Source organism: Gambusia affinis, linkage group LG07 (genome assembly GCF_019740435.1).
Source record: "Gambusia affinis linkage group LG07, SWU_Gaff_1.0, whole genome shotgun sequence".
Lineage (NCBI taxonomy): Eukaryota > Metazoa > Chordata > Actinopteri > Cyprinodontiformes > Poeciliidae > Gambusia > Gambusia affinis.
The window spans coordinates 7,976,461-8,000,617 of record NC_057874.1 but is presented as its reverse complement, the minus strand read 5'-3'; the positions used below and the strand labels follow the sequence as shown (position 1 = coordinate 8,000,617).

The 24,157-nt window shown below is 42.1% G+C and overlaps 1 protein-coding gene and 1 non-coding gene across 3 annotated transcripts in view; one reads left to right on the top strand and one right to left on the bottom strand.

Annotated features, from left to right (window-relative positions):
- Positions 1 to 6,450: 6,450 nt before the first annotated feature.
- LOC122834365 (FYVE, RhoGEF and PH domain-containing protein 5-like) overlaps positions 6,451 to 24,157 on the bottom strand; it is a 41,773-nt gene continuing 24,066 nt past the window's right edge. Inside the window, exons 8-22 of one of the 2 annotated variants that reach the window (XM_044122752.1) lie at positions 22,892 to 23,048; positions 18,946 to 19,036; positions 17,594 to 17,644; positions 17,419 to 17,477; positions 16,804 to 16,875; positions 16,646 to 16,714; positions 13,054 to 13,137; positions 12,874 to 12,953; positions 12,075 to 12,171; positions 11,715 to 11,852; positions 10,766 to 10,868; positions 10,555 to 10,691; positions 9,763 to 9,891; positions 9,220 to 9,374; positions 6,451 to 7,817 (exon numbers count right to left, since the gene is read on the bottom strand). In XM_044122752.1, the coding sequence (XP_043978687.1) occupies positions 7,781 to 7,817; positions 9,220 to 9,374; positions 9,763 to 9,891; positions 10,555 to 10,691; positions 10,766 to 10,868; positions 11,715 to 11,852; positions 12,075 to 12,171; positions 12,874 to 12,953; positions 13,054 to 13,137; positions 16,646 to 16,714; positions 16,804 to 16,875; positions 17,419 to 17,477; positions 17,594 to 17,644; positions 18,946 to 19,036; positions 22,892 to 23,048 (1,459 nt within the window). In that variant the 3' untranslated portion in view covers positions 6,451 to 7,780. The remainder of the gene's footprint in view (positions 7,818 to 9,219; positions 9,375 to 9,762; positions 9,892 to 10,554; positions 10,692 to 10,765; positions 10,869 to 11,714; positions 11,853 to 12,074; positions 12,172 to 12,873; positions 12,954 to 13,053; positions 13,138 to 16,645; positions 16,715 to 16,803; positions 16,876 to 17,418; positions 17,478 to 17,593; positions 17,645 to 18,945; positions 19,037 to 22,891; positions 23,049 to 24,157) is intronic. The other variant, XM_044122753.1, reaches the window with a different exon arrangement.
- Positions 10,407 to 10,478, top strand: trnae-cuc. Its single transcript has one exon. It is a non-coding gene; the product is annotated as a tRNA-Glu (tRNA).

The window sequence follows — 24,157 nt, the reverse complement described above, 5'->3', positions numbered from 1 at the left end:
GACGTCAGCCAGGTGAATTCCCGAGACTCGAGACTCACTGGTGAGCACACTTAATACCTGAAAGGTCCGAGGCGGCGGAACAAGTACCCAGTTCGCTTGTCTTTGACATGTGCCGGTCATTTTATTTATATTGCCTTGGTGGGTTTTAGGAGTCACCTGCCACAAGATGTTTAATACCGTTCATGTACTACATTTAGATAACCAATACGTTATTAATAATCTATTCATATTCTACAGTAAGAAAATTAAGGTATACAACGGAAATACATTATATTTGCCTTGGTGGATTTTATATTATTTGGGTCTGATCAGTGGTAGCCAGTTCAGCTGGCTCAAGTCGTGGTCAGAAGTCAGAATAGGGTGTTTAAATAATGTTTTTAGAAAAAGGTATATATATTTTGACCATCTCCAAAATTAAAGCACAGTGGACCTCTAAAATTTATTATTCTGCATATCACTTATTTGCTTATTTTCTTCGCAATTCGGTAATGAAAAAACAAAAACAAAACTTTGAAAGCTGAAATACCTCAGCACAATGCGACCTGACACACCGTGACCTGGTTACATCGCAAACCAGCCACCAAGGGGCGACAAGGAAAACTGCAGGGCGTATTAATGCATATTATGATACATTTGATATTTGAGCTATGAAAAAATAGGCAGCTGTAAGGTTTTTCTAAGCGTCCTCGTGAATTTCCTGATTCTGTCTATTTGCGGATGGTTGTGGTCCCTAACTCCCACAAACACCAGGGGTCCACTGTTAACCTTCTAATCAAAACAATTCACTAGATAGTGCTTCAGGTAAATGCGTCCAAAATAATTTGTTTATGAGAACAAAATGTATTTATGAGTGGACTATTGTTTGCTCATTGCTCATGTAAACCATGCAGAAACAACATACATGCAAAGCGACACATTCTTTGTGTGTTAACAATGCGACAAATCTGAAATTGTTATGGAAAAACAAACCTTCATTCATCCCTACATCCTGCAACATGTTGATTCATCTCTTCTCCGACACACCTGAATGCAGGAAGTATGTGTTGTTTACATGCTGTTTTCCCAGCATACAAATGTTTAACATGCAGTGTGCAAACACTGTGTTGTTGACATGCAAAAGATAACAAAAGAAAAGGTAACATCACTTTAAAAGAATAATCTGTTTACCCCCTCCATACAAATACATACAAATAAAGCAATCAATGTTTAAATGAATCAAAGCTCAATATGAAGTAAAAAAAAAAACAAAAAAACTACTAGGACTGTGTTGGCTACAAAGGAAACAAAATGTTTTTATTCTCAGAATTGGATCCATTTATAACATCATGGTTTTAAGATACTGTATTGTGTCAAAGCTGGAGTTTGATACAACACAAGAACTTTGAAACCCACAACCAGATTGAGAATTTATGTTTTTATTTTTATCTTTCCATTTAAACAAGCAAACAAAAAAGAAGCAATTGGAGTGTGACTGGCAGACAACAGAAAATCCACCGATGTCACTTAATGAATGACTTCAGCGGCCACATATTTCCTGATTAGTCCGTTGCACCTTGACACAAAGTGGCTCGATCACGTGCTGCTAAATGATCGGGGGCAGACAATAGAGCGGCCATGCTAAGCTCCAAAAGACCTATTTAAGGTTTCAAAAGAAGAAGAAAAAAAACAAAAACAAATGACGTACCCGGTGTAGCAATGGGGGCCGAAAGATTAACGCAACAAAAGCCCTGGCATTACTCATCAGGTTACTGCCGTCACAAACCATTGGAAAAAAGGGAGCTTAAAATAGCATCTTTTTCAGTCAAATTTGACCTCGTGTGACTGTCTGTTTGTTTCTCCTTCTTCTTCTTCTTCTCTAATTCCTCACTGTCCCTGTGTCTGCCGAAATCCTTAGCATCCTTCGCAACTGGAGGAAGAAACCTAAAAGTCATTCAAGAGGGAGTACTTCTGCTTTCACTTCTTTGAAATGTTTCTATCTTTACCAGCGACTTCAAGTTTTTTCCACCGGGAGCCGTAAAAAGAATATTCCATTGTGTAAAGGTTACCCAGCAGTGTTAATCAGTCACTTCTGCCGCCACTCCCACCGGGAAAACCTGCTTCTTGCCTTCCCAACTGACATCTAGTGGATACGTCACACGCCTCCCTGCGTTCAGTCAAACCTTTCTTGCTCTTACTCAATGGTGAACTATGCTGCTTTAGCAGAAAACCCCCCCAAAACAATAAACGTCTCATGATCACTTCCTGAATGAGGAAATACAGGTTATGCATTGCTTATATAACACCTGAGCATTGCTGTAAGTGAAAGAAAAAAAGAAACTGTCCCTTGCATCTTGAGGGTTTAAAATAGAAACCCATTGTTGGAGGTGGGAATTCCACCTTGAGGTTGTACCTGTTGGTACACTTCAAGAGGAAAAAAAACTCTTGAATCGCTTGCAGAAGCATCCGTAGCCCTTCAACCTCTTCGCTTTTACTCAAGTTAACTCCACAAACTTCAGGATTTTACACAGTGCGCCGTCAGAAAATACTGGATTGGTGAGTGAAAGATAAAAATCAATCCCTTCACAAATGATCAGAGCGCGAGCTGCCATGCGTTTCCATTCAGTCTGCTCTGAGCAAAATGCAGTGCAATCAGCTGGCTTCAGAAGTCACTTAATCAGTCAGTTTTATCCACTTGGGTGTAATTAAATACGACGGAAGTGTTTACAAATGCTAAATTCATTCATCCTAATTGAGGTTGAGACAATTTGCAAAGAGGGAGATATGAATATTTTAATCTCTTATCCGTGCAAAGTTGGCACAGACGCACCTAAAAGGAGCTGTAATTGCAACTGAAGGTGGCTTTATGAAGAATTGACACATGGGGGTAAAATAGTTTTAATTTTTCTGTAATAAATCTAGAAAAATCATGTATAACGTCCTTGTACTTCCCTAGTGAGCACTGCTTTGTGTTTGTCTGTGCTTGTAACATGAAAAAAAAAAAAAGAGAGAGAAAAACTTCTCAGGGTGTAAAAAGCTCCATCCGGTGACAAACATTATGTAGTCTTAGAGCAAACAACAGTGAACAAGGGACAAACAGGAAGGATGAAAAACAAACCATGAAAGAGCAGAGAAATGGTTGTCTTCATCTAGACATGTACCACTGATTAAACCTGGGTTTTTTTTCTTGTCATGTGGATGCACTAAGTCGGTGCATCCACATGACAGCTGATTTCTTCGCCAATCGAGAAAATTCCCACATCTAGCACATCCAGGGTGTTCATGTCGTCCTCTAGAACTGGAGCGGGACTTTTTGGGTGCTCGTGAGATGCCGTCACTCATATTTACAGTCCCCTGCCTCGTGTAACAAGCTCTGAAAGTCATCCTCATGTGCGTGCAAATAATGTCAGACATTAGCAGGAATCATTTCCCCTTCAGAAAGTCTCCAAAACTTTTCAGATTGTGTTCCTGTGGGGGCGTTGCTAATTCTCCAGTGATATCGCTCACGTGAAGCACACTTAAATAGTTATCACGCTTTCACCATTATGGTAAGCGGTGAGCTCTTGTAGTTCAGCCTGATGCTACTCTCAGGTTTATTGTGTGCGCTTTTGTCTCTGCGAGAGAAATGCAGAGAGGCAGTGCAGAGAGACACCCGTGTTAAATTTCCGACTCACTATTAGCCTCTTGGATATGGATTAGTTTGCTTCCATCGACACACAAGGAGACGCCGTCCTTCTGCTATCTTTAGAGGTCCTTTGCTCACAATATGCTGAGACTATGAAACTGAAAGCTGCTGCTCTCCTGGCTACTAATGGAAAAGTTTTGTGTGTGTGTGTGTCTGTAGTACCTTGTGGGGACTATTTTCCTGACACATACTACGATGTGGGGACCCGCTGCTCATTGTTGAGACCGAAGCCTGGTCCCCACAAGGGGAAACGCTGTTTTTGGGTCAGGGGTCAGATTTAGGACTAAGGTGTGAATTGAGTTTGGTTAGGGTTAGGATAGGGGTAACGGTTTAGGCTAAAGAAATGAATGGAAGTCAATGGAAGGTCCCCACAAAGATAGGCACACAAACATATGTGTGTGTGAGAGAGAGAGAGACAGAGCGAGAGAGAAAGAGAGAGAGAAAGAGAGAGAGAGAGAAAGAGAGAGAGAGAGAAACAGAGAAACTGTGGTCCCACTATCTAGCAGGTCCTAGGAGCTTAAAGCAGATGAAAAGTTTTGCCTGCTGCCCCTGCCATCCCCCCCTACTTTCTTTCTTTTGTTCCCTTAAGTATCGGGTCACTGACCCTCCTGGGATCGTGGAGCTGAATCTTTTCTGTTCTGCCCACTGTCTCACTATCATGCGTATTTACCCTCTCGTCTTGGCTAAATTAAAATCTGTATGCGATGGCAGTGACCTCCGCTGCTGCTCTTCTGCCTCGCTCTCTTATTTTCAGTCTGAGGAATGTCTCAGATGTATCGATTAGATTCTTCGAATGCTGGTTTTAGTCACTGTTCCTTCAGTAAACCTGCCGATCACAGGTCTTTGAGGCCTTTGGAGAAAATGTTGTGATGTTTGCTTGTCTCTAAATATTCATGCAACGACTTTACGCTGCTGTAGAAACGACCGATTAGCATAACTGAAGTAGCTTTCTTCTTCGCAATTGTGCTTTTTGGCAACATGACATCTGCATCAAAGTGAACAGTCGTCGTCTGGTCGCTTGCAAGACACATCAGTTTTATTTCCATAAAATTTACATGTCTTCACGACTTAAATAAGGCAGGTGAAAGTGAAAGTATTTCCAGCCCTGGCAGCCATGGACCTGTATATTTTCTAACTGAATTCATATCTGGGAGACATCTTGGTTTGCTTCTGTCAGATAGAATTACTTGAAGCTAGTTTACGTTACATTCAACTTTAAGATCACGTCAGGACAAACAAAATCAGTTTGAATATAAACTATGTGTTTTTATGTGTCTTAAGAAGCTTTTTAGGGGCCCAAAAGCAAGTGGCTCCTGGTGTAACATTTTTCTTTCAAACACAGTAAGTAAAAGTATTCACACCCCACAAACTTTTCCACGTTGCGTCACATTACAACCAGGAACGTCAATATGTTTCACTGAAAGGTTAAGTGACAAACATAGCGCAAGCTAATGAGTAATCAAGAAGTAGAGGGGAAATAATACTCAATTAAGAAAAAAAAAATAGTGTAGCTCAGGTATTCAGGCTCATTTAATCTGATACATAGTCTAATCAATTGCAAAACACCAAGGGAAAACGAAGCTGACTGCATGGGGTGTGTTTGTGTGCGCACTGGATGAAACTAAATACAGAAACGTCCCGGAAGAAAACCAGGAAGATGCTGCAGAAGTCTTGAGACTGGGACGGAGAGTCTCCTTTCAGCAGGACAGCAGCACTCAACATTCAGACCAAAACTACAACTGAGTCAAAGGCCAGATGTTAGATGTGCAACAGTGGCAATGGAAAGGATTTCCATGGCAACAACCAATGATGGTTCTACAAAGTATTGACTTGAATCCATTCCAAATTTTTCAGTTTCATTAGAAAACATTTTTGAAACAACATATAATTTTTGCTTTAGCCTCATAGTAATACAATACTTTGCACTGATCTCAATACAATACATCACCATTTGCAGCTGATGTATTGTTTTGGCAATATGTGAAAAAAGCCATGGGGTATGATCACATCGCCAAGGAACAGCAGTAGAAACGCGATGGTTTTGAATCTGTTGTGCAAAGAAAACATTGCTGAAACAAATACATCCTAATATTTAACATTTGTTGCTCCGCCAAACTGAGACAACGCAGACCTGTTTCACGTCTGCTAAGCCCTCTGGGTTGCCGTAGTTAGAGCCGTTACACCACAGAGAAACGGGCTTGAATGTCGGCTGGACAAGTTCGTAAGGTTATATTTTCTCCCCATGCCATTCAAAATGTATTCGGTTTATTGGCTACTCAAAGGTACCCTTCTGTGTATTTCCATTCCCTGTGTAAAACAATAACCACTTCCTGTTCAAAGAGTATGATGATAAAAAAAGAGTATTTATGAAGCACTGTTTCTGTTAAGTGCTGATATTCTTCAGATTGTATTTAGCCCCTCAGATTAGCTGTCAGCTTCAGGACCAACCGATCTGAATTTATCCCCGATGAAGATGCTACAGAGTGATATGCTGCAGGTGATGACCGCCTATGACTTGAACAGGAAAACGATTCAGATATCCATGAACGGATGATGCAAACCTGCCCCCTGCTGGTGAAAGATGTACTCACCTCATCTGCGTTTGCCTATTCAAGACACAGTGTGCTTATCAGCCTCACACCGGCATTTATTTATCATCACCGAGGTAAATACCACTTCTTTAAGTGTGCTTTCTGTTAGACTGAGAGATGTGATGCTATTATCCACAACTGCATCATATTTCACCAAAGCAACAAATCTCTACACGCTGCAAAATCCCCCCAATGACGTACATCTTTAAAAGTTGTTTATTTCATAATGGTTCTATGTACACAAACATTTACAATGCCCTATATGACTGAAATACAATCCATTAACCTTACTGATGTAAGGAAACGGGTAGAAAAACTGAAAAAACCCCCCAAACATTTTAAAGATAAAGCTGTGAGACGGCTTGAAGTGTTACAGATAACTGCTTCTAAATCCATTTATGAAGAACGATGCGAATGTCTGAGTTAGTTACAGCAGAAATAAATCCAGGGTTCTTTCTTCTGATGAAGGCAGACCACTTTACTCCAGCCGATAATACTTTACAAAGAAAAATGCTTCAATTTAAAAAAAAAGAGAGAGAAAATGCCACAATACTATATTCTTCAGTGTTTGAGTTTCAGTAACTGATAAAAAAAACAAAAAACAACATGTTTTCATACAGTACTGTGATAATATAAAGGATAAGGAATACATTTGATTTCAGGCACATTCAATAATAATTACAATTATAGCAAATGTAACTGCATTCAACTGAGTCGGCACTTCAGAACAGTCAGATTTTGTTATGTAGAAACTTACACAATAAAGTTCAAAGCATAGTTCATAACGTTTGTTGACATACTTTTGATACGGAGGCATGCTGAGGGTCATGTTTGGTTTGCTTTTTTTTTTTTTTTTTTTTTTACAATGAATTCAGTAAAACTTCACATGAAACACAATGTTTTTATACAGTGAGGAACAACCCTTACTCAGAGTATCATATGACACCAACTTTATACAAATAAATCCGATATTTCACTGTGATATTCGGCATATTTATATTCATAGCCGGAAGTAAAATGGATGTTGCCGTGCAGCTGCTTTTGACGTTTTGATGGCCCAGTGGGATGCTTCGTTTTTTAATTTTATTTTATTTAACTCTGACATAAGCAAAGTCTTCTCCCGCAGAGAGGTGAAAACCTTTGGATGCTTTAAGAGATTAAAATACAAAGAAATAATCTAAAAAAATAAAAAATAAAAGTTGGTAGATCTGTACAGTGTTGTAAAAAGTTGAAACGTAGAAGAAAATACCTTCTGTCTCAGGCTTCTTCTTCTTTATTCTGAAAAGAAGAAAGGCTCCCATGGTTGTTGTTTTTTTTCTGAAGAGTTTATAATTCATCATGCAAAAAACCTCATCTTCTTCACAGACTGACACTTTCAGTTCCTCGCCACCGGGGGGCAGCCTTCTCAGGAATCCAGTGATTTTTGTTTTTCTTTCATTTGACGTCAGAGCATTTCTTGGTCAGTAGGTAGTTTTGTTGTGCTAGCAGCTGCACACAGCAGGGTGTGTTAGCCCAAGGCAAGCAGGTGCTATAAAACTGTGGCCTCCTCGATGGCGTTGACCCATCTGAAACACAGGAAATTAAACATTTAGCATTTTTTTTAAAGACCTTGTCAGTTTGGATTGTAATATTTAGCTTTAACTATGTGATGTAGTCCGTTTTGGTCCTGCAGCTGTGAGGTTGGGAATGGGAAGGGTACAAGTAATATTAACATGTTAAAACTGCCCAGTCAATCTTGATGATAGAGATTATATGTGGAGGGAGCTAAAGATTAGGGTGATGGCAAAGAGGATTTCCCACCTCAAAGACTTCAGGCTCTCAATCGAAGATCGGTCATAAAATACCAAACGGTAAACGTGCAGAAAAGTTGGCGGGTGATTATGAAGAGCTTGATTGCCGGAGAGCAAATAAAGATTTTCCATTGGTTGTTGAGTGGAGGGTGTGAGTAATTATGCATTTTAAAGTTGACATTTTTAAAGAGAATGTAGTTAAAATATACAAATAGCTTTTTTCTTCAAACTGATCTACATGGTCTTGTTATCTTTAGAAAGATGTCCGCCTCATTTCCAACCAGAAACTAAACCTTGATTATAAACAAAACAAATGTTCACGTGTAAATCTGCCGGGATTATGATTTTTGTTTCATTCTTTATCATATGTTTGAGTTTCTGGAGAAAGTTAATAATTTTTTTTTTTTCACACAAATTTGAACATTTTGGTTTCAATTTTCATTTATTTAAATGATGAAACCTAATCCTATCTCTAACCCTAAAACAATGGTATGTCAAAAATGACTTATGCCCTACTAAAAACACATGTAAAATAAAAAAAATGTCATCTTTATGCTTTGAAAATTTGACAAAATGCAAAGAACTTCTTTGCCATCACCCTAATTTTTATATCTCTTCACAGATTCCACATCAGATTTAAGTGAAGACTCAGAATGGGCCGCTCCAAAAATGGCCTTAGTACTTTCTGTTAGTAGAAGTATGAAAGTAAAATAAAAAAATCTGCTTTAAACCAAAATATACTGGCGGTGTGAATGAAATTTAACATTACTGCATGATCAGACTGTTGAAAAGTGACAGCGATTAAAAACATGCACCAATCCTGCAGCTTATTAAACTAATTTCATCATCATTTGTCAATAAAGGTTGAACCAAATAAACAAGTTGTTTCATTTAGACATGTCCAGAAATAAACTTAGGAGCATTTTTCAAGAATAATACTATTCTATGTCTTCACTGTTCCTTCATATTTCTGTTGGTAGTCAGTAGATTTCCTCTTACTGCTTTCATTTCCTATCACTTAAAAATGTAACCTCTAGAGTGTGACTTTAAATCGGCCTTTTTTTTCCATCTAAATATTTATTTTAATCCACAAAAAAGCGACGTGGCTGCAGAGTTGCAAACTCGAAACGACTGCAAACAAATGCAGCCCCTCCAGGCCTCAGACGGCGGCGCCGACCTGCGAGCGGTGTGCTGGTCGTCGGCTCTGAATGTGTAGTAGAGTGTTTTCTTGTGATACAGCTGGAACACGTTGCTGCTTTCTTCTCCGTCTGGCTTCTCCGTCAGCTTGACGGTGAAGCCCTGGAGAGGCAGACTTTCCGAAGCCACTTTATCCTGAAGAAAAGACACAGTTGAAAACCGTCAGACGTGGCGCAAAAATCACAAGGAGCGGTGAGCAGCGCCGCTGGCGAGAGCTGGAAGAAAACGGCAGGTGTTTTGTTTTATTTTTTTCCAAGAAGAGCAACAAAAACAGCCCGTGCATTTGTGAGGAGAGAGAGCGAGAGAAGAGAGAGAGCACAGAGAATCCCCTCCATTAGTGGTATACCGGCGAGACCAAAAGAGCTTGAAGAAAGGTTGAAAAAAATGGCATCAAGAGGAGGGAGGAACAGATGTTGCAAAGAAAGAGCATGCCTGTCTGATTGAGGCAGAGTGGATTTAGATCATGGTAATGGGATCGTGGGAGTGTTCTGGGGCTGGTGCGGGAGACTCTGTGCCCCCTCACCTCACGGGTTGTGAAGGTGTAGAGCACCTTATCTTTGAGGAGGAACCACAGCCTCTTCCACTTCCTTTTGCTCTTCTTCCGGCGCTGCAGGCTGCCGCTCATGGTGGAGCCGTCCACACCGAGTGACGCCTGGCGACGTTGACGGAGCGACGACAGAGAAATGACACAAACATTAGAGTGAAACACTAGAATTGGGTGTTTTGTGCAGGATGACTTTACATTAGGGGCGTACAAAGTCCGGCCTGGGGTAGTTTTTGTACTGACCCTGATGAACATCGAGACTTTTCTGTATGAAACGTTCTAAATTATATCTTAAATAGACAATTTTAGCTGCTAAACAAGTGTTTTGATTTTTTTAAAAATGTAAATAGAGCCACAAATCTTCAGCGACAACACCTAATAATTAAAACGGGCCAGTTAAGGGTTTTCAAAGATCTCATTTTTGTTGCCAGGCCTACACTAAAAATGATAATGTGTCCAACAAGTTAAGAAACTATACAACTCTGCAAGCTTTTGTCAAACATTTCATTAAAATATCACATGTTGAATAAGACAGAATGGCAGGGAGCTGACATGAACCCGGCTGACAGCTGCCTAGAGAGCCAGACATTCCAGGGGTCAAAGGAGCAACTCAACTCCAGAGCTCCCTGGTGGTCTAGTGGTTAGGATTCGGCGCTCTCACCGCCGCGGCCCGGGTTCGATTCCCGGTCAGGGAACATTCTCTATTTTCTGATATCTAACAAGCTGCATACAGTGGCAAACAATGAAGTGGGCAAACAACAGCTGGCCAACCTGACTGAGGTTGGAGCTGCTCTTCCTGGACTTCCACAGACTGGGAGGCTGCAGACTTTGGAAAACGGCGGAGAGCGGCCGACTGGCCCGATGAGTCCGAGGGCTCGAGTTGCCACACGCCCCCGATATGCTGCCGCCTGCAGACGTGCACAACATTTAACGTCCCGCTGACTCCGTTCTCCGCTACGATCCTTAAAAAACAAGGGGTCACCTCTTTTCCTGAGCTCAGCGTAGCAGTGGTCACACACTTTGGCCATTCTGTCCTTCAGGTACTTCAGAGGGTATCTGTTCCTGGAACAAGCGCGACACACCACCTGCTCAAACACACAGAGTGGATCAGTGTGCTTTATGTTGAGATCCTCAGGACAAAATGGAAATAACTGCAAACCTACACAGCTCATTATCAAAACATTAATAACCTCCTACATAAGCTGAGCTCAAACAGTAGCATCGATAGAAATGAACCGTCAATGTTGTGCTTCATTTCCAAGACACTGATGCCACTCTTGAAATAAACTAAGCAGATTGGCACACCGACAAAGCGCTATAATGGAAAGTATGTCTCATTAGAATACACACTTCAATGCTCGTACTTTCTTAAAGCCTGTATCTCTACTGTGAACTTCTTTAAATGTTTTTGGAACTTGAATATGATACTGAAACTCGCTAAAAAGTTAATTCCTGCCAGTTCTGAAGAGAAATTAGGGCCAAAATGTCGGCTCGGTACGTTGTCACATGCTGTAATTTTAGCTATTACATCACCATTGCGTTTAGAAGGAGAATTGATTTTCTATGGCGTCTTTTAATCATGTTTTATTGACACATGCTAATGTTTAGCATACAGCAGCTAATCCGCTGCAGTAATGGTGGTTCATCATCTATTGTAAAAGAATTACAAATGATAAGAGAGCTTTTAGCCAATAGAGAATGAAATGCTAACGTGGCTCCATGTCGCTTTTAATGTTAACATATGCTAACATGAACAGGGCTGCTTGTTTTCAAGAGATGGTGGATCAGAGAAGCTCAGCAGAGAAGTAGTGTGGATGATGCCATCGACCTTAGCAGAGGAAAAGCAGTACTTGACATCTGCCTGTCATATAGCGAGCATAAAAACTGATCCTTTCTTTCTCTTTTTTATGAAGAGGCGGCGTATACCGTACCTTTCCACAAGCGTTGCAGTGGTGCCGTCTGAGCGTGAGGCTGAAATCTGTGGTGCAGTTCATGCACATCATCACCTGGGAAACTGGCACAAGCACAGGCGCGGCCTCACCAAGAGCCATCCACAGTTTCTCGCGGGCCTGTCGGAACAGCGTTGTAATGATTCGCACATGTTACAGCGAAAAAAGCTCCAATTAACAGAACTCATTCAGACAGATAAGCCAGAGACGAATTGCAGGGTTTCCTTCCCCTCCCCCCACTATCTTTGGGGTCTTTCATCTGTAATAGTTAACTGAATATTTTGAGGTTAATGCATGTTTGTAAGAAAGAAAACAATTTTATTTCATAATTTCCTACTCTACCTCACTGCATGGACCACCAAAGGTGCAGAGTCCTGCAGCGTGGTCTGCGATGGCTCGACTCAGAGTGTGAAACCAATCCTCTCGCTCTCCAACAGAACTGAGAAAAAAAGATATATATATTTTAAACATAAAAATCATGTTTCTAGTAAGGCTGCTACAACACAAAAAATATTATTCTTAGGGGATTTTCTGCTATGAAGAGCATTAAAAAGTCAGCTGGCGACTTTTAAGATGCCCCAAGCCAGATTCTGACGCCTGGAAATTGAATAAATTTGACATTTTCTGATCTTGGACTATAACAGTATGATGACAATAATGTGGAAATTGTTATTGATGGGGGAAAAAAGGCAATAAAAATGAGATTGTATTTTCTAAGACGTGCCTCCTCGATAAGAGAAAACGAGAGACTTTCAGCGAAAGGCTAAACATTTCACAGCACAGTTTCTCTGTTTGATCCTTTTGTATTTTATGGAAAATGCTGAACTTGGAAATGCCGGCGACCTTTTGAAACTCTCCGTTGTAAAGAAAGGTCCTATCCTCAGAGACCTCTGTTTAGAGATGCTAGCCAAGCTAACTTTACTAGTTGCTAAAATAAGATCTGAAAACGATTTTGTTTTTGCCTTGAAGCACAAGCACAGGGTGACTGCTTCCTCACACAAGGCTCTCTGCACTTATTATAAATAATCGATGACCGCTCACAGCAGGAATACTAGAAAAAAAAAAAAGGAATGCGATGTCCTTATATCTCTCAAAGAGAAATAAAAATAAACCAAAACCTGCAGTTGCTGGCGTCGCTCACCTGGCAGACAGAGTGATAGTGACGTCGGACACCTCGACCCGGAGACAGTTGAGCACGTTGTCCACCACGGGTTTGCTCACCTGTGTGCGCACAGCAGAGATACGAAACAGGGGAAACAGTGGGCAAAGTGTGTGTGAGGAAAGCATAAATGAAAAGAAGTCATCAGAAAAATGTGCTTACCTTCATCCCCGACAGGGACAGTGTGTTTTTAAGTCTGTACTTTCCATCTTGTTGTGGGTAAGTATACAGCATAATATCATTCATCTGTTCGGGAGAGAGAGAAAGGAAATCAGAGGAATGAGATTGAGATACTTCTAATTGGATAAATGGGAAGACTAAGATTTAACAATCATTACTTAACTCATGTACTACCTCATTCCAACACAAGGTGGCGGTGCGGCTCTGCTTCAAGAGAGTCTCTGTTTAAAGAGGTTGTTCCGTTTGTTTGTTGTGTTGCAGTATTTATGAGCAGTCAGTGTCTTACCTGCAGTGGTCAGCAATCCGAGCTTGGAACTACAAGAGGAATTTCTAAAAGCAGGAATCCCTTCATGATCTGTGGCTCTCTACTGACTTCTCATGTTTTAAATGGAATAACAATAGAAGCAAATTAAAAAAATACTATTTTTCAATTTAGCTTTTGTTGGGGGCGGGGGGTTTCTTTTCAGTGGTACTTTAAATTTCCCATTCCCATGCCCACACAAGGCAGAACTTTAAGGCAAATGTTTGTTTGAATACTGGAATAAAGAGTTCTAATAAGCCCCGCACGCCATTGTTTTATGAAAGGTGTTTCATAACACAGACAAAAGACATGACATCATTGGTCACACCTAATGTGTGCTCTAAACATCCGCTGGGGCCCTACGGGCAGCGTCCAGGAATTCTCCACCCTGCTCCGGACCCCCCACCACCCTCACCCTGCAGAGGCTTCTCAGGCTACAGGGGAGCAGGACTGGGTGGAGCCTGCCTCCTTCACCGCAACAACAACACAAACAGTTTTTTTTTGTTTAGTTTCCTTTTTAGCTAGGTGGCTGGAGACAAAACGGTGCGTGGCAGCCAAGCCGGAGCGACCTTTGGGCCGCGGCCACCGGGATTTTTTGGGAGCTCCACCCTGCGCCGCTCGTTTACTGAAAGATTCCTTCCACAGAGACGCCGACGGGAGCTGAGCAAACAGACTTCGCAGGGCCGACCCATGAGTACGCGACCCTCTTTGCGCTTCATATTTCACTTTTCAGCCGTCCACTTGCCTTCTTCCTTCCTTCTGTTAATTCCTCGCTCAATCTAAGGGCGTTTTCACACCTGATGGTCCAAGTAGTCTCGGCTCGATTGGGGACCAAAAATGTAACGTTTGTCACATGTTCAGCTGTACTGGTTAGCTTTCCTACTGTGTTGATCAATATAAACTAATTGTTTCCCGTTTCCTCCCTCACCTGTGGTGGCGCTTCTCCAAGAACTTACTGAGGAAAACGACATAAAAGCCTCTGAAGAAGACATGAGCGCAATTTCCTTCTTCGCAAAATGTAAACAAAAGTGGACCAACATCAGATTCTTAGTGGTTGTAGTTTCTATGTACTGTCACAAGCCATTTCTCACACGTTTGTTTTGGTAGTATTTACCCAGAATGCACTGCATTGGAGGAGTCTTTGGACCGCTTTTATCCCTGTTTGCAATCGCACTGCGCCATACTTTACTTGAACCGAACTAAAACATAGGTTCATACCTCCACAAACGGAAGCGGACTTTCTAGGCAAACACACTAGAATTCAATTAAAGCGGACTAAACAGGACTGGTGTGAACACACCCTAAGCTGGTTTTATTTCTTCACTTGGCCAAGGATTGGTTTCACCTTTTGTCTGTCTCTGACCAGACTGATGCCTTTCCATCTTCACAGTTTGGAATCTCCATTACTAAAAGCCCCCAAAATACCAACTAACCAAAGATGTTAGGGGGGTGGACATTGCTTTACAGTAAACGTGTATAGCTGCAGGTGGAAAAAGACAATGGAGGACGTGTCGGGACAGAACGACAAACGACAAATTAATCCACGGAGCATCTTTCTGTTTTAGTTGGATTGACCAAGAGAAGCCCAAACCCTAAACGCTGCTCCTGCGGATGTCTCGCCGAAGCATATTTCATAACATGAGACAGCGCTGATTGCACATGGAACAATAGAGTGGGCTTCTCCATTTCACATTATGTGTTTGTGTAACACCCTCGCCCCTCCTCTGCCGCCTCCTCCCCACATTCTGCAGGGTGTCTGGCCTTCACTTCGCTGTCAGTCTCCCTCCCAATACACAGGAAGCCGGCATCCAGTGACCCACACCAAACATCCTGTAAGGAAGCGGGGCCCTTGAAAACAAGTCCTGAGAGGGGTGGAGAGGAGACAAGTGGAGAGGGAGGCCCTTGCTGGATGGGTGTGGTGCTTAGTGGAGGTCCAGCAGCCTTGGCCTCGCGCCCCTCCGCCCTCACGAGCTCACCTACCTCCACCCAACATTCCTTGACACAGATAAAGCAGCAACCAATTTCACTCGCGACTCAGTGATTCAGCAGGTGCCTTAAACAAGAGGTCCCTAGTCAGACTCATTAGGTCCTGAGATTCTCTACAGAAATGCGTCCTAAACATGAAAATGATTATTGTGAGGTCTTTTTATGTAAAAATTCAAAGTTATCTTTTTGGTGGGTTGGAAGGTTGTGAGGACTAAATGTGGTTAATGTGCCAGGAGTATGTGGTGATAACTTGAATGGGTGTACAGCTATGGAGAGTGAAGAGTGCCAAATTACAATGAACCAATAACTTATGAAATAATTATTCAAATATTTAATGAAGTTCTTGAAACTGGAAATACATTCAGAAATTATTTATTAAATATAGAATTAATTGTATGTGCCTCAATCATATGTTGATTTATTAAAAATATAAAATAACATATTGACCTCAGAGTCACAGCAAACTTGTAAGAAGTTGCCTTGACTTGCTCTGTGTAGCAACCAATCAGACGTCAGGGTCTCTATAGAAGAAGCTTTGGTCCCGCCCACTGAGTTCAATGCTGAGGTTGTTTAAATAAATTTATGATCAGCATGGGAAGCTGAAATAAGTAAGTCACTAAATAGATACAAGGAAATCAATACATTTAAATAATCCCCATATAATTAATTCTATATTTAATAAATAATTTTTGTATTTATTTACAGTTTTAATAAATCAATGACCCATTTAAATAAATTTTTTCTTTTAACCAATTTTTCGTTTATCGTATTTTGGCACTCTTCACTCTCCATACATATCCTCTGGTCTTATTTTTTATGGAAGATATTGAGGATATTGTCACAAAATTAGATATTTTAAGTTTATAGATGACATCATGATCCCTCTTTCAAATGTGAAGAATGTGTGTGTGAACATCAGTGTGCAAAGCCTTTTACCAGATTCCTCTGGTCTGGGCTTTGACTGGACCATTATCACACATGAATACTCTTCAATCCAAACTATTTCGTTGGAGCTCTATTTAGGGTTGTTGTCCTGCTAGAAATCGGAAAACTCTGGCCAATTCCTCACATCTTTCCTCCCTCTGAAAAACTATGAGCTAATGTGTGTTGATCTGTAAAATTTCAACTAGACTCACTGACACCTGAGGCTGTAATGAGACAGAACGTGAAACAGTCCAAGAGGTACAAAAGCTCTTTAAATACAGAGATCAGTACGTCTGAATTGTGTCTTAATAAGCCTATTTTCATGATGTGGGGGTAAAAGTTAAGCGGACGGAGCTGTATTACCAGAAACAGATGCCGCGGCTGCCTACTCTTCCTCGAGACCTTCATGAGTGTCCCCTCTTTGACGAATATCTGCCAAGGACAAGAAGCGTTAAAAGCTTTTATTCAGATCAAAACAGCCGCGTTTCTGATTTGCCGCCATGTGGCTTCGTGAGTCTCACCCTTCCGGGCTTCAGAAGGTCCCTCTTCCCCTTCACACTGTACTCTATGTGGACCAGGCGCAGCAGGTTCTCCTGCGGGAGACCGAAGGATGAAACACAGAGGAAGATCACCCGACGACACACGGACAGTTTATTTCTGAATGAAAGTGCGGGAGGCTGAAAGGGAGGCGATAACTTTGGGTCCCCCCACCCTCCCATCTCTCAGACTGTGTGTGTCCGTATCAGTGGGTGTGCGAGGAGGAGGAAGAGGAGGAGGAAGAGCAGCGTGATAAACAGAGGAGGGAACCTAAAGAGACACAGGGGGGGAGTCTGACAGTGAAAGACCTGAAGGACACTGAGGAAGTGTTGGTCAATTATTTCCACCAAGTCTTGAAGCTTAAGAAGAACCGTAAGTCATGTCCGGCATTACACTGCCTCCTTTGTTGTGTCACAAAAACTTTCCTCAGTCAATCGCCAAGCAGGGATCGACCTCTTTTTCTCTCTGGCACGCCATCATTCAGAAGACAGATTCACACGGAGGAACCGCTCTATGAGGCAGGACTTAAAGACCTTTGGAGACTTAAAGCTAGAGCTGTACTGGGAGTGCACACTCTTAACCCAGGTTTAGAAACTCACCCCTTGTTTCAGGCCGTCGTTGGCCTGGTCCGCCACCTCAGACACAATCACCAGCACGGCTGCAACAGAAACGGAAAACGAGTTAAAAAGCATTCGATGGGGCGACACGGTGCTGATCAGCTGCCTGTGAGCTTCAGATCGCCAATGAAAACATGTCAGGAGACGGTTGAATTACCCTGAGTGTCCTCGTACTCTTTGGAGTCAGGAGAGAGGTTGTTCAGATAATCTGGAGAGAGCAGATTAAGAATGAAAGACGTGCGCATCAAATCAAACGGAGCGCAGTTAACTGGTAAATTACGCCAATGTCTGAAGCACTTTTTCAAGTTTAAAAAAACTGTTTTTTTTACTGTAATTATAGATGCTAATTTGCAGCATTACAAATTACAAAGTTACTGATGAAAACTTTTCTGACTTTGTTTTTTTTTTGTAGATGACTTTTTCACTGTGGTGCAGTGAGAAACTACATATTTGTTCTGTTTCTTAATCTTACATCAGAACAGATTTTAACACCAAGCGATAACAACATGAGCAAAAGATTCATGGTTTTCCAAGACTAATTCCACTCATTAATGAAATAAGAAGGGATTCAAACCAGATTAGCTCTTGTCTGTAAAGAAATGATATAAAAGTTGCTCAAATTTTAAATAAAAACTGAGAGATGATACATTAAAGTGTAGGCCACACTAATGATTGGTTTACAGGAAAGGCTTCTCGAAAGATGAGGGTCATAATAAGGAAAAGCTGCCTCAGCACATATTTTAGTTCTCATTCTAGATATTAAGAGAAGATTTTTTTTTCCACACGACCCGACGGGTTTGGAAGGAATGCAGGACAGAGGTAATAATGTGTGGCTAAGACTACTAAGAGCAAAGTTTTTCTCACACCACGACATTTTAGCAGCAACGCGCCTATTTGCAGGCACTGGCATCCTTGGACAATGCACAGCTGGCTCCACCAGAGATCGCACAGTTCGTCAATAGTCGAGTTTGTCATTCGAAAGTGCTGGATCTATGGTTCTTATGCAAAATCTTCCATTGCACTTTCCACAAAAGTGTAATGGCCGCACGCCTAGCCGCTCCCAACTACAAGGAGTTTGTCGCTCCAACACCTCGATGAGACGCCGACGTCTATTCTGATGGCTGATGACGATCGCGACTGCCACGGTTGAAATATAATTCATCATAGTTTATGATGATTTACTGCACAAACTTATCCATGTGCGGTTTTAATGGGATTTATTATTTAACGGAAACGGCGCAATTGCAAAATTAGGTTTTGCAGGACTTAAAGTCATGCAGCGTCGTATCGAAAACATTTTGCTTACGTTTGTAATAAAAGCGCAGATAGTGACCATTTCTAAATTTGGACTCTTTCCACACCGGACTGTTAAAAGCGATGCAAGTGCGTGTGACCTTTCTTCCTACGTTTTCGCATTGCAAAGTTAACTACCTCGATGCTGACAACGACTTTATTTTCTGTGACATCTTCCCCTTAGTTTTTAAAATCTGAGCGTCTCTGTGTTGTTACCTGTGAGCAGCATTCGATACTGAAGAACCCTCACTATGACTTGGAGCAGCTGGTGTTTCATTGGGACCTCCGGTTCTTCTGGACTTTTAGTCTGCAGACACACACACACACACACACACAAACACGCCTATTACATTTTCAACACATTAAAGAGCACATTCCAGCATATTCCATTTCTCAAATTTGAAGAAAAAAAAGCACCAATCGTGCCGAAACCAATCCGCAAAAGAAACGCTGCAATAATTTCAATATCTTCTTGTCCATCCAAAGCTACACTTGTGTTACTGCACCAACGGAAAAAGCCAAGTCTCTGTGTCTTCCAAACGTGGGTCGCCGCTTTAACTCAAGTGTCGTGAGACACATCTGTGTGACCTTGAGGCACACAAAAAAAACCCAGAGAGCGGTCCTATTCTGCTGCTCGATGGAGTCGTTTGCAGGTGAGAAAGGACAGAGAAAGGGGGGAACTATCAAAGAGAGTATTGGAAAATCAATCAGGATCTAATTGTCTGTGACAGGTATTTATGCCCTGAGAGGCTGAGGAGCAGCAGGGGGTCTTGGGTGCACACACACACACACACCCACGCACGCACACACACACGCATACACACACGCACATGCACACCATCTTTTCTAATCCAATGAAGTTCTATCCTTCATTAGACAGGCACCGATAGCACCCTGCGGGAAAACAGCATGTTCGTCTTTATTTACTCTGCACACACACACACACACACACACACACACACACACACACACACACACACACACACACACGCACACACACACACACACACACACACACACACAGATATAAAATGTGTCAATGATACCTTCACACTTTGGCGCATATAGTGCCTCACACACAGAGCTTGATCTGGTGATGAGACGATGTGAAAGGAACGAAGGTGCTAACCTAAAAAAAACTGTGTTTTTTTTTTTCTTCTTTAAAGAAACCAAGACTGGGAGCCCTGATCCAGCCAGCAGATCCGGGCTGCTGGGTGGATCAGCAGCAGAGCGCATGATTTCAGAACATCCGCTCGCCTCCAGCGTCGCTTGGAAATTGTCATCCAATTGACACTTGTTCAGAGGAAGTGTCGCTCCAGAGATGGTAATTAGCTTGTGGTTTGTTTGGGTGAGCAAACCAAAAGGAGGGGAGAAGAAGGAGCAGGACGCTTCGCGATAAACACACACACTCGTCTACACACACACACACACACACACACGCGCGCGCAGCTGATCTAATTGGGGAGTTGTAAAGGAGGCTGCTTCTCTAATTAGCTTCTGTCTGCCTCATTGCCCAGCTGCCTTTACAAGGAATTCGCTCCATCCCTCTCTCCTTCCTTCCATCGCTCTGAGTCCACCTGCTGCACAGCCTCATCGGACACACACACACACACACACACACACACACCTACACACACACAGACACACATAGAAAGCAAGGGATGCTTCGGCGTGAACAAAAATCCAGGCGGAGGAGTCTTGGAAAAAGGGATTTCATGAACCCAGTTTGAGAGGATCAACACAGTCTGTGTGTGGCTACAGCCAGGCAGAAACAACATACGGGCACAAACACGTAGGAGACACACATGGATTGAACGCAGCTCTGGTCGATGTTTGTGCATGGCGCGGGTAAACAAGCAACTGGCTGTTAAAGGGGCGTGGGGGCGAGGGGTGGGAGTGGTGGGCTGTAATCCGGTAAGGGTTGAGCTCTGATCCGATCGGGGGACTGCGGCTACTTCATCACTGTCATCACCACATCCACAATGAAATTACTACCACTTACACCGCGGGACTTTAGCTTGCAGCAGGAAAAGGTGAGTGCACAAATGAGGCGTTGAAAGAGAAAGAAGGATTGGAGGACTAAAACGCAGCCAGAAGAGAAAACAACGTTTATCAGGAATATGTACGTACATGTGGATGTACTTACCCACGGTATTATGTATTTTCCAGTCACATAGGGCCACTTTATAGCACAATCAAGTAACTATGACACCTTCAGTTGTTCTAAGGTACGACTTAAAAGACGTTCGTAATGACTTGACACCTTGAAATTGGGCTTCTGTCTCTTTAAGAAGCTCCTCCTCTTTCTGACAACATCGCTCCTCTATTAAGCCTTTTCACAAAGAACTAGCTTGGATGATAACCTCAGCAGACGAACAGTTCCACCAAGTGTTTGCTAATTGCTGCTGCTAGTCTGAAGGAGCTGAGTGGTGAAGTCGCAGGGGAGTGTTGCTCTGTGAGGCGGAATAGCTGCAATGGGAGATTAAAGGATTCCTCAAGGATGCATGAAAGGAATCAAAGCAAAAACTTTTAGGAAATGTAGACTGACGACAAAAACTGGGTAATAGAGATGGTTTTATCCAGAAGCAGCTAGTGACGCATTGTTGGAACATGTCGACGAGACCAAACGATATTTATCACAATTTCCCTTGCGTGAAGTTATTCGATAACGAAATCTGTAACACAGTCCAGTCCAGCCCTCTTTTTACCTTGAACATATGGAAATCTGTGCAGAGTTTTTATATTTGGCTTGAAAGTTTCACTGTATTTTTTATTTTTATTTTTGTTGTTGTTGTTGTTGTTGCAATTTAAATAGAAAACATGCAAACAAAACTACAAGAGAATGCACTTCAAAAAACATGCGGAGGTAATCGTGTGTGAAATAAAAAAAAAATCAAAACATACAAATACAGACCATCGCATGGAGCTGGTTTATGCGGGACATATTATATTTAAATCTGCGTTTGGTTAGTTTTACAGAACATCCTGGCTGGTGACTTCCATGAACACATATTTTCTGAGCTATTTCACTGTCTTTACTCCTACAATCACAGCCAAAGCAATGCTTCGACATTCGAGGACGTCCATCACATTAACACATCACCATACCAGTGGAAACTGGGACCATCACAGCCAACACTGTGATTCCTTTAAGCAATCGGAGGAGCCTAAAGAGCGGCAACGGAGTCTCATTAATGCCTGATATGAAGTTTCTCGGGGCGAGAAGTGGAGTAACGTCGAGCCGAAGGTTTTCAAACGAGGAAACAAGCTGCAGGGTGCCGAGGGGCTAACGTGTGACTGAGCTAGGACTTTCTGAGGAGACACAGCTGCCGATGAATATTTATGAGCCGAGACAGTTGGCGTCTTGTCTGTTTGCTTTTCTCAATGAACTAGAAACGCCTGAAAGCATTATGTCAGACACCCACGGCGTATCAACACACAGCAAGGAACCGGCGAATTTGCCTGCATTTTGGCAGAGAGGCTCGGTCGCGTCGGCGCTAAACGCAGACGTAAGCGGCAAAGATAGTACGAAGACCGTGCTTTTATAGGTTGTGTGTTTTATAAAAGAGATGAGCTGAAACTAATCCAATTAAAATCATCATTACTGCCTAAATCTTTCCACCTGAGCAATATATCTCTGCAGCCCCTCCAGAGTTAGGCTTTTGATTGTTTCTCTTGTTTTCACAGTGAACATTCAGTATTGATTAAATGACAAAGTAGCTACTTGCTTCAGGCTGTAATGATATTCGTTTTAGCTCTAGCTAACCCCTCACTAGTATCCCACATTCCTGGTGTCAATTAGGAAAGAGGATATTAAAGTCAGACAAAGGATGAGGATCCATTTCCGAGTGAATATAAAATATGTGAGCATGACGGCAAAAAGGTAAGCTGCAGCGGGTCACAGAGGCTGCAGAAATGCTGTTATGATCCCAGGGGCTGCCGGGGGGGAAAAAAAAAAAGTGATTCAATAGCCGCTGAAAGGTTTCCAGTACAGCATCATTGCACTGGAAACACCCACAATGCTTCATGTTCCTTCCCGAGAATGGGAATGTAAGCCTGGTGTCTAAAAGTCCTTTAAGAAGACAATTCAAATCCTCAAGCGAAGTAATAAAGGCACCACAGAAACCTGGGAATTAAAAAGTCTCTCTGCCGAGAGTCTCACCTCAAATTTCCTGACAATGCCGGCGAAAGCTGGGCAGCTTCTGCAGCTCTGCTCCAGTACGGACATGCTGCGGTCGAACTCAGAGATGTACGTGTCAAACACTCTGAATTCGTCCCGGCGAGACAGGATCACGTCCACCATCTTCTGGTTCTCCTCCCTTTGAGGTGAAGATTAAAAAAGGACATCAAGTGGATTTGGGATTCAAATCCAGAGCATCGATGTGTTTCACAGAGCGGGTGGATTCTACAAATCAGTGAATCAATCAAATTTTATTTGTATAGCACATTTCAGCAGCAAGGCATTTCAAAGTGCTTTACATCAAATCAAACACAGAAACACAATGCAACACAGAATCAACAATAAAAACAGAACATCAAGTCAGATTCCGTCAATAAACTTGCAATTGATTATGTTTCAAATACAACTCTAAACAAGTGGGTTTTTAGTTGAGATTTAAAGGAAGTCAGTGTTTCAGCTGTTTTACAGTTTTCTGGAAGTTTGTTCCAGATTTGTGGTGCATAGATGCTGAATGCTGCTTCTCCTCGTTCGGTTCTGGTTCTGGGGATGCAGACCAGAACCAGAACCAGAAGACCTGAGAGTTCTGGAAGGTTGATACAACAGCAGCAGATCTTTAATGTATTGTGGTGCTAAACCATTCAGTGATTTATAAACTAGCAACAGTATTTTAAAGTCTATTCTTTGAGCTACAGGTAGCCAATGGAGGGACTTTAAAACTGGTGTTATGTGCTCTATCTTCCTGGTTTTAGTGAGAATACAAGCAGCAGCATTCTGGATCAGCTGCAGCTGTTTGATTGATTTGTTGGACAGGCCCGTGAAGACGCTGTTACAATAATCGATACGACTGAAGATAAACGCATGGATGAGTTTCTCTAGATCTGGCTGAGACATTAGTCCTTTAATCCTGGAAATGTTTTTCAGGTGATAGAAGGCCGACTTTGTAACTGTCTTTATGTGGCTCTGAATTTTAAGGTCAGAGTCCATCACTACTCCCAGGTTTCGGGCTGATCGCTGGTTTTTAGTTGTAATAACTGAAGCTGTGCACTGACAAAGTGGCCTGCAAGAGTGAACGTTTCTTTTTAGTGCCAGACAGGCTTCCTGCAAAACTAAATAATGTTTAAAGTTGTAAACAACTGTCTGTAAAGGTGTCTTAATTACACTGTTTTAACTCAGAGGGAGCCTAATGAGAGCCAATATGTTGTCACTTAGATCAGAATTTGATTTTTATATTAAAAAACTGATCAATTA